This window comes from Manacus vitellinus, unplaced genomic scaffold, assembly GCF_001715985.3.
Source record: "Manacus vitellinus isolate BGI_N305 unplaced genomic scaffold, ASM171598v3 scaffold_24_pilon, whole genome shotgun sequence".
Classification (NCBI taxonomy): Eukaryota; Metazoa; Chordata; class Aves; order Passeriformes; family Pipridae; genus Manacus; species Manacus vitellinus.
In genome coordinates this window covers 8001434-8013843 of record NW_021939798.1, presented here as the reverse complement: position 1 = coordinate 8013843, position 12410 = coordinate 8001434, and the positions used below count along the sequence as shown (strand labels likewise).

General features: G+C 41.7%; 1 protein-coding gene across 2 annotated transcripts in view; it reads left to right on the top strand.

Moving 5' to 3' along the window:
• MMD (monocyte to macrophage differentiation associated) overlaps positions 1 to 10621 on the top strand; it is a 41207-nt gene extending 30586 nt beyond the window's left edge. For both annotated transcript variants that reach the window (XM_018073330.3, XM_018073329.3), the window contains exons 3-7: positions 5743 to 5903; positions 6686 to 6760; positions 7091 to 7192; positions 7575 to 7644; positions 8421 to 10621. In XM_018073330.3, the coding sequence (XP_017928819.1) occupies positions 5743 to 5903; positions 6686 to 6760; positions 7091 to 7192; positions 7575 to 7644; positions 8421 to 8621 (609 nt within the window). In that variant the 3' untranslated portion in view covers positions 8622 to 10621. The remainder of the gene's footprint in view (positions 1 to 5742; positions 5904 to 6685; positions 6761 to 7090; positions 7193 to 7574; positions 7645 to 8420) is intronic.
• Positions 10622 to 12410: the final 1789 nt, after the last annotated feature.

The window sequence follows — 12410 nt, the reverse complement described above, 5'->3', positions numbered from 1 at the left end:
GACTGGCTCAGTTCTGATACTTGATATCTGTGAATCGATTCTTCAAGAAATCTGCTGTTCTGCAAAGAGGCACCAGTAGTGCTGACAGCCTTGTGAAAACTCCCACTCTGTCCTTATTTTCATAACTTAAAGACTCATTCTACATTTGAATATACAATATAGACATACAGAAGAAGGAAAGCAGTCCCCTTTGCTGGTTGTTCTTTTTTTCTTTTAGTAATTAGGAAGTTTAATTTGCTGTCTGGCACTTTGAAAAGGACTTAAAAATGTGTTTGTTTGTTTTTTGAGATAGCATTTGCCCTTTTATAAAAGCAGCTTGTGCTTCTCCTCAATCCCTTGTTTAACTCCAAACATTTGAAGTATGTTTGACTTTGTCCTCAGTCCCTTATCTCCAGAGTGTCTGAGTGAGCTGCAGAGCTCGAGGTAGTGCCCAGGACTCTTCAGCTCTAGAAAGGGCTCTGTTCTTAAGGATCCTTTGTGAATATTTTATAAATAACCAACATACAGCTCCATGGTGCTGGTAAAAACAGAATCACTTGGTTTTTACACATAGAGAAGTTAACTGAAGCTTCTGTGTTCCTAAGCCAAGGGTCTCATGTACAGCATTATGTAAATATATGCTTACTTGCCTAGGGAATGAAGCAACATTCTGTTAGTTAGCACAAATATGTAGTTTATCTCATAATCCTTGTGCAAATCTTGTTTGCTCTGGCCAAAAAGTTAGATTTCAAAATATCTGGCGGAGGTTACTGTGCTCCTTAGCAATTTTAGCTTTCACCTAGTTGAAAAACAGGCATGTCTTATTTCTGCCTGTTAGCAGGAGGTTACAGCCAAGATGCATCAGTATTTTTTGGAATGCTGCAGTCTGTGCTGTCTGATTACCTCCTGAACAGTCAAACTGTGTGCTAAAACCTACCATGAACTGTTAAAATAAAGAGGGATGCAATAACTAACTTTTGATCAATAATTAAAGGCTTGAAAGGGAATCTAAGCTGGGAAAACAGTGGATTATACAGAAAAAACTTCTGTGTCACAGACTGTTATTAAATGTTAGATGGTCAAAGGGGTGAGTCTTTGCCATAGTGTGAGTTTTCAATTAGACATTGCTAATTCTAAACAGAATTTAGCAATGGCTCTCCATAAAGGTTTGGAATAAAGAGATATATTCATAATTCAGGAAGCAGTTCACTTGTAATTTATGAGTGGGGCTGTACTCCTCAGCAGGTATCCCATCTGGTTTTTGACTTAAAATTACACAGGAGTCAGTTTAGGCAGTTGCTTAATAAAAAAATCCCCAATGATAAATGAGGGTACAGAATCCCAGGCATAGCTTTTTGCTACAATACTTAAAAGGTAACTTTTTGTGGCAGAGTAAGGCATCTTCAAATTTCCAGCTAGTAAGGCTATTTAAAATGCCTTGATCTTTTTTTTTTTTTTTAGCTTTAAGTGAAGCACTGTCTTGCCTTCAGACAGTAGGAGACAGGAAGGGCAGCTCAGTAGTTGAAAACAGAGACAGAAAAGACTGTTCTCTGTGTTTAGAAGAACAGGAAGGAAGCAGTGCATGAGAGAAGCAGGGGTTGTAAGAATTGGAGTTGTAAGGTAAGCTAAGTCTGAGGGGAGGGATGGCTCTTTCATCATGAAACTTTCTAGTGTACCTAAGGTTTATCAGACAAAAGATGTGCCCTGTTGTGTTAAAACCTCAGAATTTAGGCATGGCTTGCTTTAATACTGCTCAAAAAGTTTTTCAGCTGCCTTAAAAGGAGGAACTATTCTTTAAATTAAGCCGTGGCCTCTATTCCAGGCTGGGTTTGTGCAGCGCTTGGAAAAATAGAAGCAAGGTAAATATTTAAAAAATGAGACTTGGAGCATTTAGCAGGACATGTGAGCACAGGAGAAGGGGTCACCAAAATCTGAGAAGGGCTCCTGTGATGAAAATGCCTCCATTGCACCTGACTGTAGGAAGAGTTTCTCTGCACTGTGTGTGGCACAGCACAAGTTGCCCGTGGGCTTCCCACTCCATGGCACTGGTCTCCTTATTTCAGGGGACAATTGATGAACAGGGAGAGATGGTACTTGGCTTCAGGAGGGCACTGCTGGACCAGGCAGCTGGACATGGACACAGCCCTTCATGGCTCCCTCTACGTGTCACATGTGATTTTTGGCAGCTTTGTGGATCTTTCTGTTTTCTTCCTTTCCCAAGAGGAAGAGTATGGACCATCTTTATGCCCTCAGTGCACAGAAAATAACTTAATTTGCCATGATTGTTATGTGCAAAAGCAAAATTTCCAACAGATTTTTGAACCTCCCTGTGGGAGAAATTGTGTACAGAAACGAAGAACACAGATAAAACACTGGCCAATGGAGCAGAACCCTGAGCAGAATCCCAGACAGAGGGAAGATACTTTGCTGTAAGTTGGTAACCAGAGAGTGTAATTTCCCTGAAGTGGGTCTGCTCAGGTTCACAGGTTACTGTTTCTGCCTCTTTCTTTGTGCCTTAAGGCTTTTTGCTCATCCCGACAGTTTGTGGTAGTTGGTTTCCCAAAATAGGTAACATGTGGGGGGGTTGTGACCAAGTTTCTTCTTAAAGATTCCTACCTATAGCTGTAAATAAAAATATTTTATTCCTTTGTCTTCCTCCTTATTTCAAAGGGGTTTTTACTATCGTGCTCTCATTTCGTTCTGGCATTTGTCTAGAAAACTTAGGAAACTGTTGCCTTCTCTTTTGTTCTGCACCTCTCTCTTCCAGTGAGAGATGATCCACTTGTGATGTAGCCAGGATTAATCAAGGTGCTAAAATTAGTAAATTGGAGTATCACAGTTCTGGGTTTGTTCTCAGTACATTAAGTTACTGGGTTTGATCATAATCATTTGGAAGAGTTGCACTCCTTGATGAAAATAAGCAAAGGTTTTGTGACTTGTAGCTGTTTTTTTCTGGGAATATTGGCAACTTAGAAATGCTGTGTCATCCCCCTGAAATGACACGGCACAATCACACTCACTCTCTTAGATCTGATTCTCTGGCTACTGTTTTTGGTAAGTATCCCTCCTTTTAAAGGACTGATAATTGCTTCTCCCTTCTGAAGGCTGGAGATTAAAATGTAGTTCTTGTGCTGGAGACTTTTCAAATGAACATGGGAAAATCTGCCTTGTTTTGTCAATTGAAGTGTTGTGTTTCTTTTGTAAGATGGATGAAGCCCATTGTACCATATGTTATCTGTCATGGCATTGCTATCTAAAGGACTTTTATCCAGTTGGCTGGAGCAGCAGGGTATCATTTCTGGATTTTGTATTTAATCTAGCTATTTTGGGTCCAAAAAACAGAGTAATAAAACATCTCTTGTTTAGTCTGACTGTTCCCATGGTGCCTATCAGGCACAGAGGGGAAAGTATTTCCAGATAGAATACTTAAAATAAAACAGTCAGTCCTTCTCCTGGGGTATAGAGCTGTACCCTGGGAGAAGGGGAATTGCTCTGCAGAGCCAGGACAAGGCAGAAAAGGGACTAAATCAGGTCTTCCTTCATGTGCTCATTTGTACTGTTCATTCTGAAGGTGCAGAGAAGGAAGTGATAAGAAAATTGCTTATTTGTTTTAACCCTATTACTTTAGATAAAATAATTACTGGGAAAAGCTGATTGACACTGAACTTTGTTATGGCCTATTTGAGCATCACACATCAAAGCTTAACTTGTGAAATATTTATTTGAGCATATCAGTAAAAAGCTGGGGTATCTGTGTAAGAAAGGCAAGTTATTCTGTGTAGTATCTAAATCTTGTTTCCCAGGAGGGCTTCCTTCCTCTGAAATGGTCTCGAGCAGAGCCTCTGAGCAGCTCATGCCTCGGCTGTTAGTGGGGAATTAGGAGGGATTTCCTATTTTGCCTTGTACCTGTGGGTACATAATGTCCCTGAAACCTTTTAGTTGTCTCTCAAGTTTAGTCAAAACTGAAATTTGCACTAGAAATTGGGAAGGAGACTGATAAATGTGGATACAGTGGGACTGCACAGCCTAAAGAAACACGGCTGCAACACTATTCTGGGGCCAGGTATCCTCTTGTGTCCTGCAGAACCCAACTGAAGCAACTGTCACATCTCATCCCTTCCTGGCTGCCTCAAGGGCTTCAGCCACACTTCAAACTGTGTGTCATATGTGGGAAACAGGAGTGACTGATCTCCTTCAACCTTCCCTGAATTTAGGGGCTGTCTGGGATATGTGTATGGAAACTTAGGGTTTGTGATAAACGAGGAACCAGACTGGCAGACTATGTGTGGCCTGAAAGTGCACAAAGTCAACTTCCAGAGTCCCATTCCAGAGCTCAGGAAGTGTTTTCACCTCTGGTCCCAGTGCTGTGGATAAAGCAGTGCATTTCCATGGCTCTGCAGCTTTGGTGTAAATGTACTAAATTTTGCAAACCATAGGAAAATACAATAGTAACGAAGCTACAGCTGATGTGCTTGAAAGCCAGAAGGAAAAGCTGTTTCTTTTGTGTTGTTAGCTCTCTGGATCAACCAGTTGCTTATTAGATCCATTTACTTTGCTCTGCATCCTCTACACTGATCAGAGCCTCGATGTCTCCTGGTCTGTCAGTAAAAAAAGGACAGACAGTGCAGGCCAGGCCAAACCTTTGATCTCTGAGCTATCCAACCTGTAATGCAAAGTGGCCAGATTTGTTTAAACATTGCTTGTTCCTGGCTTTATTGTTTAGCATACAGACTTGGGTTAAATTATGAAGAGTTAACCTAAGAAGCTTATTTGCAATTCAAGTGAACCAATTAGCATCTTAAGACACACTGTAGGGCCTGGAAGGGAACTGGTGCAGCATTTTTAACTAAAAGGCTGACAAGGATATGCCTTGATAGTGGAAGCAGAGGGGTAGAAATATCTGAGCCAGTTGCTTCTCTTCTTTAGATACTTGTTGGACATGTTTGTTTTTTTTTTTTATTTTGTTTGGGTTATTTCCTCCTCCCCTCTTTTTTCCTTTTTTTCTGAAGGATACAAAGGTGCATCATGTATTTTATTCTGGAAAGGAGGGTAGTTTTAAATGTATGTGAAGCCTGCAGCCCATTTCTTGGATGCTTCATGCAAACATGCTAATTCTAGTTCCATCATGGTGTTCAAACAGTGCTTGTTTGGGAAGATGTGAATTAAAAATGCTTGAGAGGGAGGTGGGAAGGAAAACAGACTTGGATACACTGCATTAAAAGAACATATTTGTGCATTAAGAATCTGCTCATGAGAGAAGTTTGCAGCTGATTTATTTATGATATCTAAAACCCAAGTTCTGCAAAACTATTGCTTAATTCTCTCAACTGCACACTGCTAAATGCTTTGTTCTTTTCATTTGGGATTCAAGTTTATTTTGGTTTGTCCTGTGCTCTGCCTCTGTGCACTAGGGGTGGCTTGAATCCAATCTGGAGTAATATCGACATGGTCTTAAAGAAACGAAGCAGAGTGTGAAAATAAAACCACTGCTAAGACTTGGCAATTTTTTTTGTCTGATTTTATGTCGTGGCTGGAGGAGCTGATAACCTTCCCTGCTACCATGGGAGGAGAGATTTAGCACAAACAGCTGTAACTGTTGCCTGAGCCATTGTCCAAGATGCTGCTGTGTCTTAAAACTCCCTGACAAACTTTCAGTGGGTGGGGACGGGCCATATGGCCTCGCTGCAGCTCTCCCTGCCCGCTGGTGCTGCTCTGTGGGTGGTACTGCGGGGAAGGCTGAACAGTGTCCCTTTGTTTTCCCAGTTCCTCATTGTCCCCGCGATTGTGGGCAGTGCCCTCCTGCACCGGCTGTCTGACGATCGCTGGGAGAAGATCACGGCCTGGATGTACGGGGTGGGGCTCTGCGCCCTCTTCATCGTCTCCACGGTGTTTCACATCGTGTCTTGGAAAAAGAGTCACTTAAGGTATCGGGGAGAAGACGTTTCACTTTGTTCTGGGATGTTTTTCCGTTGTGTCTCTCAGTCAGAGCCGGTTTTCCTGCAGGCTGGAGTGGTGCTTTTTACTGAACCATGACAAAAACCACCCTCGATTCTGTCGGAAGAAATAGTGAGCCAAGCTCGTGTGCAGATGAGCTTCAATGTCTGCTGCTTTCTCACAAAGAAAACATGTGTTTTTGTAGGCCCTAGTGGCTCTTAATCCAGAAGCAGAATGGGAAAAACATAGTCTAAGTGGATGATGGATAATACCCCACTGCAGAAATGAGAACACTGTGTGGGACTATGGCATGCTCAAGTGCTTTGAGGAACACAGAGTTTGCCAAGAGAATTATAACACAATAGCCAGCTAACCAGCAGAAAGCCTCTCTGGGAGCAAGGCAGCAAAACTGACATGTGATTTATTATTTATTTTTTATTTTATTTTGGGTTTTTGGTCCCATTATAACCCCTGTGTAATTCTGGGCTGTAAATTGGACCTAGCCAGTAGTCACTAAGTAGTTTCTGGATGAGGCAGAGTTGATGTGACAGCTCTGCCTCCCTGCCAGGGAGCAGGATGCACGGTGGGGTGGAGCAGGGAAGAGGAATGGAGGAGTGCTCAGCTCTTAGTGTCTCTCTCCTTCCACGTGGCTCTAAGAGGTCGTGGAGCTGATGGGGTTTTCCCCAAAGTGATTCCAAAGTGCATCAGGAGAATGAGATGATACAAAAATCTTTGCCAAATGTACCCTGGTGACTGGCTCTCTCTCTGCCAGGACAATGGAGCATTGCTTCCACATGTGTGACAGGATGATGATCTACGTCTTCATCGCAGCCTCATATGCACCATGGTAAGGAACTGCCTCCCAAAATCTGTGGGTACCTTCTTAGCTGCAACTGCCCACATTCTGTGCTGTGACAGGCAATGTAATGTAACCTCCTGGGACTTGCTGAACAGAAAGTAATGTTAGAAAACATCAGAAAGTAGTTTATTTATATTCCACCTACCCCATCAATGCAAACCCCTTTTGCCCCTCTGTGGGTGGAATGTCCCAGTGCCTGCTCCCCCATCATGCTGAAGTTAAAGCCCTGAATCTTTATTTACTTCTGTCAAGCCCCACTGCCAGTGTGTCGGTGTGTTCATTCATCACTTCTGTCTCTTGAAACCTTTGTGCCTCCAGGTTAAACCTCCGTGAGCTGGGACCTCTGGCATCTCACATGAGATGGTTTATCTGGCTGATGGCTGCTGGGGGAACCCTCTATGTATTTCTCTACCATGAAAAGTAAGAATTATTCTTTGCATTTGACTTCAAACTGAAAATCATCCTCAGAGAACAAGACTAGACTTTTTTTTTTTTGGTTTGGGAGATGAGCTACTGAGGCTCTCATCCAGTAAGAAAATTTAAATTGTCTCAATGTTTTATTCTCACTAGCACCTCATGCAAGTGAAGGCATCTAGGCAGTATTTAGAGAAAGTATTGCCTGCAACTGTACAATGCTGATAAATACTAGAGTAATTTTGTCATAAAACATTAGTGATGTCTCTGCATGGAAAGCTTTGTGAATAATTTAATGGACCCATGCTAACATAAATTTTTTTTTACTGTTGAAGGAAATGTTCATCCTCTTGTACCTCCTTAAATGACTCAAATCTTTCCTTTTTAGGTATAAGATCGTTGAACTCTTTTTCTATTTAGCGATGGGATTTTCTCCTGCTCTGGTAGTGACTTCCATGGTAAGGAATGTGACTATTACAAACAAACTTGCCTTTTATAACTAGATTAGGTTCAGTGCAGCTCAATTTTTTGGAAAAAAATGTTTTAGTCCACCATAATTGTAAATTTTCTCTGCAGAAGAACCAAATACAGCTGGTTATATTTTGGATCTACCTTTCAGTGAAGTGCTGCCTTGTTTTGTTGAATCTGGGCTGCACTGGGGAGATAAACAAAGCTTGGGTTTCTTGATGCACCTGAAAAGTGTCCTACTGGCTCTTGTCCACTTCAAAACTTTGACTATCATTTATTTGTACTTACACATTTTAAATAATGTTGATTAACCCTCTCTGCTGCTGAATACAAAATAAATATAAATAATACAAATCTGACATCTTCTCAAGCTAATGCCTTAACTGCTCCACTGAATGCTGTACCTAAACCTTGTTGAATGTTTCATCCAACCAGTAGGAGTTGCTTTAAACTCAAATTTGCACACAGTAACGTGGTCTTTGGCTCTGCTAATGAGCATGAAGCCAACCATCAGACTTGTGTTGATTCTTGAGTTATGCTATCATAACTTCCACAGTGCTGTTGAGACACAGTATATAAATATATCACTGTGTATTTCACAAAGTGTGATATAAATACACTGCGTTTCTCCTTGTCCAAGATGTTCTGAGCTGTGACACCCACCTTCCTTTGCTCGAGGGGAGGAGGAAATCACTTTGCATTTTACACATGAAAAACTCTTTGCCCCCTTCCCAGCCCACGCTGACCTGTCCCTGTTTGTTGACAGACCAACACAGAGGGGCTGCAGGAGGTTGCCTGGGGAGGTTTGATCTACTGCCTGGGCGTGGTGTTCTTCAAGAGTGATGGAGTGATCCCCTTTGCCCACGCCATCTGGCACGTCTTCGTGGCCACAGCAGCTGCTGTCCATTACTATGCCATCTGGAAGTACCTTTACAGAAGTCCTGCAGACAAAATTCGCCACTTGTGAGAGATAGATATCTATAGGTATAAAAATCATCTGCACTCGGCCTCTGTAACAGTATTATTTGACTTAAGGAATTCGGGGAAATTGGAAAAAAAATTGCACAGCAAAGCTGCACTGACTTTGGTGGCTCTGTGAACACAATTACTGTGAACTGATGTTTGTGTCCTGCCATTGCCCATCACATGGCAAGTGCTGTAAATAACCAAGATACTGCACTGCAGTACCAAGAGTCCATTCCACGTTAGCAGAACTGGCTACCTGATGTTTACAAACAAATTTTGTATCCTAGTTTAATTTTACAATTTTTAACTACGTGAATTTTTCTAAATTAGTGATTGAAATGGGGAAGTCAGTGCAATAGTGCAAACGTTAACGCTCTTGATTTGAAATTGGTTTCTATCACCTTTCCACTAGTCACTTCTTAAACATGAATCACAGACAACTAATCTACTTTTACCACTCATTATCTTGGTATAATGTGAAACTTTTATAGAAACTTTTTTGTGTTTTTTGTAAACTTTAAAAGTACATTTATTGAACTGAAGACACACAACTGTCATCTATGCAGCTACTCATGTTGCAAACTCTTGCAAGAAATGGTTACATTCCACACCCTGTCCTGACAAGCAAACCTTGTACCTCTTCCAAAGGTTGTGTTAAAGGTGTAAAGTGTTGTAACCACTTTTACAAACAAAAAATCTAAATGTGATTCTGCTGAGTTCTAACATGGCAGCACTCTGCTGGTCTGTAGTACCACTGAAACGGACCTTACCTTGGTTTTATTTGTGATGAAGTGCTTTAAAGGGAATAGTTGAGGTGATTGTCTCCTCGAGGTTCCCAGTCCTGCCCAGCCTGGCACTGGTTGGGGTGAAGGCTGGGCAGTGTGAAGGGAGGGGGCAGCTGATGCTCCCTGTCCAAACCAGGAATTTCTCCAGGGCTGTAACATTAAGGCTTGGATTTCCAGAGGGATTTAAACCCACCAACAGAACCTGGTCCCACCCACCAGCTTTTGTTGGGGTGGTTCTGCTGGGAAATCCTGGTCAGAGCAGGTTCAGAGCATCCCTGACCACCTGGAACTGGTGGTTCTCCACAAGCACAGCCTTCCAGGGAGCAGAGCTTGGGGAACTCGATGTGGTGTCATGCTGGGGCTTCACACAGTAAAACTGGTCCTTGTTGCTGTCTGTCTGTGCAGGAAATCCAGCTGTGGTAGCGAGTCATGACTGTAGGACACGTGCTGTAATGACCAGTGTAGAAGAGTCATTGTAATACTGTTTGCCCAATAATTGTATCCTGTCCCACTATGTAATGAATGTCTTATATTAAGATTGACTTTATCCTTTTTCTAATTTACTCGGTTTTTCATGTCAGTATTTAAAAACAAAACCAAAATGCGTTGCCTTTCTCAGATTTTGTTCTGGATATTGCCTGTCTGCAAACAATGAGTAACAAGATAGGGATATTTTAAAGGTCCTGTTCCACTTAGATTTGCCAGAGGGCAGCAGATTTTAGAATATTTACATTTGTACAGGGAATTTACAAGAGGGACAAACTTAAAATTCAAAGTATGCTGTGTGGTGTTTAGCAGGTGATCAGAGAAGTGGCACCACCACAGAAGAATAATGAACTGCCCCAAAAGAGAGCAAAGAGAAGAGCTGGGCAGGTAATTCCTGCTGCAACAGTCTCGCACATCTGGATGCCTCAGTTTTTTAACATTGTGTCTATTTTAATATTTTCCACTTTTTGTGAGTTCATATGTTTTGTTGAAATGCAGTACTGTTAAAACCACTAAAATACGTGTAAAGGTTTTCTGTAGTCGAAAGTGAAACTATTTGCTTGAGTATGTTTTAATTTTAAGTTAATTTTTCATGGCATTGCTTTTTGGAGTGTTTGAAATGGTTTTTAAAAAATTTCAATTCGCCAAAAATCTTTTGAATTACTGTATTCTAGTCAATATGATACTGAATGTACTAGACTAACAATAAACATTTGGTGCAATTTGGAAACTCCTGTATTCTTGGTGGTTATTCTTTTCCCCCTCCAGCACTTACCCAGGGAAGTCAGGGATGGACACTGCTGCCACTCCTGGCACAAGGGATCCCAAGTTGAAGCTGATGACCCTCATGCTTGCTCAGTCAATGCTTTAAAAGTAGTAGGAAAGTCTGCAATCCAAATTATTTAATTTGTGGTATGGAAAAAAGTATATTTCTGTCTCCATTTGGTCAATATTTGGAACTTGCTGCTTTGCCTTTTGCTGTTCTGGATCAATTTTCTTATACCATTATATATTAGGATTCTTTTTTTCAACTTAGAACACTGAAATACATAACTTTGCTTCCATCCCTAGAGGAGGATCATTGCATAAAATATAGACAAGCTGAACTAAAAAATATGTTTCTTTCTGGAAAACAAGCATATCAATTAGTCTTTTCTTTTTTTCCCCTCCATCTAACTACAGCTCTCCAGGCTCTTTCCTCCCAGGAGTAGAGACAGTGCTTTTCCCAGTAATGTTTGCTGCTGTACAGAGATGTGATTTCTTTTTCTTCCCGAGGCAAATGTTTTTAAAAGCACTTGCTTCTGTATTTTCTGTGCCTTTAGGTTTTAGAAGTGCAACCAGTAGGCCGAGTCTAAATGAAGCAGTGATAACACGTTTCAGCTTTGCAGATGGACCCTTCCAGAAGATGTCTGGGATGCTGCAGGTACTTGGGTCATGCTTTTATAACACAGTATCATGTGAATAGAAAAATAATTCTATGAAGTGAAGGATTTATTTTTGAATTGCATTGGGGATTTTAAGCCAACAGCAAAAAAAAAAAAAAGAGCAAAAAGGCATTTTTCCTTCTATACCAGGAGCAGGTATAAAAGCAGGGCTGCTTTGCCAGTTCTGTCTTCCCCACATCCCTTTGATTATTTGTGATTGTGATGAGAAATTGTGTTACTGTTTCCCAGTTCTAGGTAAATAAGTGAGGCTTGAGTGGCTGAACGTGGTTTTTGCAGCCTTTGCTGTTATTGGTTGAATTCTGGTGTAAAAATGGGATACTTGGAGACACCCTGGGAACAGCAGGTTTGGACAGTGCTCTCAGGCACATGGGGTGACCCTTGGGGTGTCCTGTGCAGGGCCAGGAGTTGGACTCAATGATCCTTATGAGTCCCTTCCAACTCAGCATATTCTGTGACTTTACAAAATCATCTTACAGGGGCTGGAATGAGCAAGTTAAAGGCAAGATGCTGAAGTTTTTCATAGAGTTTGGGGTTTTTTTTTTTGCTTAAATGCCCCTCCTGGTCAGGACCTCTGCACAACTCTTTACTTGGGTCTGGTGTGTGTAGCCACAAGATGTCCCTGGAGGCCAAGGCTGTCATGTTCACATCATGTGCTTGACTGAATCTTTTCTCCATGCTTTGCTATTTTTAAAAGAAGGCAGGATGCTGGGCTCTGCTGCTGGTTGCTTTCACCATCAATAGAGGTGTCATGAGGTTAAAGCTAAAAATAGTCAACAAAAGAGTGGGCAGGATGGCAGGCAGAGCTGCCTCCAGGGTATGGGTGCTTTCTGCCTTCCCTGGATTTCTCAGCTTGTGCCACCATTGTGCTCTGACAGACAGAGGCTGCTTGTTGCCCTTCTACTGCTTGAAAGTGTTTCACTCATCATTTTTTGGGATACATTCACCAAGCACTGTCATAGGCTGGGAAGGGAATGGTCATAAGACACCTGAGATGTTCTCTAGTGGCTATTTGAAAGTGTTGGGATGCTCTTAATTTGATGTCCCAGCAGTGCTGGGAGGACCAGCACTGCCCAA